This window comes from Chaetura pelagica, unplaced genomic scaffold (genome assembly GCF_000747805.2).
Source record: "Chaetura pelagica isolate M959 unplaced genomic scaffold, ChaPel_1.0 scaffold328, whole genome shotgun sequence".
Classification (NCBI taxonomy): Eukaryota; Metazoa; Chordata; class Aves; order Apodiformes; family Apodidae; genus Chaetura; species Chaetura pelagica.
The window spans coordinates 2,141,025-2,142,997 of NW_009954216.1; the positions used below are offsets into that span (position 1 = coordinate 2,141,025).

At 59.4% G+C, this 1,973-nt stretch overlaps 1 protein-coding gene across 1 annotated transcript in view; it reads right to left on the reverse strand.

Moving 5' to 3' along the window:
- The window catches only part of OXTR (oxytocin receptor), a 5,864-nt gene extending 4,046 nt beyond the window's left edge, over positions 1-1,818 (reverse strand). The window contains exon 1 of the mRNA XM_010003354.1: positions 891-1,818. Within this exon, the coding sequence (XP_010001656.1) occupies positions 891-1,818 (928 nt within the window). The remainder of the gene's footprint in view (positions 1-890) is intronic.
- Between the last annotated feature and the right edge of the window lie 155 nt (positions 1,819-1,973).

Consider the following 1,973-nt stretch of genomic DNA (forward strand, 5'->3'; position numbering starts at 1 on the left):
TGCCCTGCCCTGCCCGGCGGGGCTGCAAGGAGCCGGGAGAGGTCCCAGCTCCTCATCACCCTTTGCCATCCCCAAACACAGCTTTTTGTTGAGCTTGGGTCCGCCTGTCCAAGGAGCTGTCATCCCTGGCTGCACTTTTTATCTCTTTCTCCCACCTCACAAAGTGGTGCAGTTTTTCTTTAAGGCTTTCCCAGCCAGTTCTCCTTGCAGGTGCAGAGGGACCCTCAGACCCCCCTGCCCAGGGACAGCACACACTTGCACACCTACAAGCGTGTGAGACCGAGGAGGGTAGTACATCCTTCTCTGTCAGCAGCCTTAGTGACGGTAGGAGCAGCCAGCACCGAGCATAAAAAACGGCAAATCAGTGACACCACGTCCTTTAGGAAAAGTATTTGCTCATATATCAGTAGCTTTCTGCAGGAACCAAGCTCCAGTTAGAGATAAAATAACAGCAGCACAGCCCCAGGGTGCATGGAAACAGGAGGAGAGGGAACGAGGGCCGAGGAGGAGAAAGCAAAGTCGTCAGTGAGGACAAAATGATACAGCAAAAGAAAAGGAGTTGGGCACTAATGCTGCACAGTTTTCTCCTGCAGCCAGCGTGGGGCTGAGCTCCCTCGGCACGTCCCAGCCCCCAGGGTGGGCAATCAACTCAGCAGGGACCCCCAGGCTGCCCCGGGAGGGCTGAGCTCCCACCCAGGGACAGCCCGAGCCGAGAGCTCGCAGGGGCTAAGCCTGTCGGGTGGTTTTATCCGTGTTCAGGTCTTTTCCTGCCCCCCTCCCAGCCCCCGGAGAGCCGGCCGGGAGCAGTTTCTGGCTGTCCCTGGCAGCCCAGGAGCCTGCAGCCCGTGTCCTGCAGTGACCGAGGGAAGCAAAGGGCGGGGAGCACGTACCTTCCTGCGGAGCGTTCGTGTCCCACACGGACCACATCTGCACAAAGAAGAAGGGAGTCCAGCACACTATGAAAGCTAAGACTATGATGAAGGTCATTTTGACTGTCCGGATCTTGGCTTTGGAGATGAGCCTGGTGCTGCTGACCCTGGCAAACGCCATCCTGCTGCGGGAGCCGGAGCTCCCACCCGCGCTCTGGGCTGTCTTCAGCTTCACGTTCTGCCAGATTTTGAAGCTGATCAAGCCGTAGCAGATGCTCAGCATCAACACGGGGATGATGTAGACCATGAGGGTTATCCAGGTGACATAGGCTTTAGGTCCCCAGGGCTGGATGAAATCTGCCCAACAGTCATAAACTCCATTCCCCACATCCCTCAGGGAAAATATGTGAATCTGAGGAATGCTGATCAGCAGGCACAGCACCCAGGTGAGGAGGACAGAGACTCGGTCTGCTCTCCTGTGCAGAGACCTCAGTGGCTGACAGATGGCCAAGCACCGGTCCAGGGACATCAGCAAAAGCATGTAGGTGGAAGCAAACATCCCCACTACCTGCAGGTACTTGATCAACCGGCAGAGGAAATCTGGCCCGTAGAACCTGAAGGTGATGTCCCAGATGAGCTGGGGCAGCACCTGGAAGATGGCCACCACCAGGTCAGCGATGCTCAAGTGCTTCATGAAGAAGTACATGCGGGAGTGCTTCTGCCGGGTGGTGTGGATGGCCAGCAGCACGCACAGGTTGCCAGTCAGGGCCAGGAACAGGATGAGGCAGAGGACGGTCACCTCCACCTTGGCCATGTCCTCGTTCCTCTTCAGGGGGTCGGTGGTGCTGTTCCTCCCGGAGGTCTGGTTCTCCAGGCGGAGGCTGCCGTTCCCCAGAGAGCTGCTGTTGACGGTCCATGCGCTGCTCCCCGCAAAGTACAACTTCTCCATGGCCGGCTCGGTCCCACATAGAGCCTGGCGGCAGAGGGGGTGCGGGCAGCTCCTCCGGGCACGCGTCCCCGGCTGCCCCGGGCTGTGCCGCTCGGGCTCTGCTCTCCCAGGAGCAGCCCGGCCGTCCCTGGCCCCGGCCCTGCGGCGGCTCCACC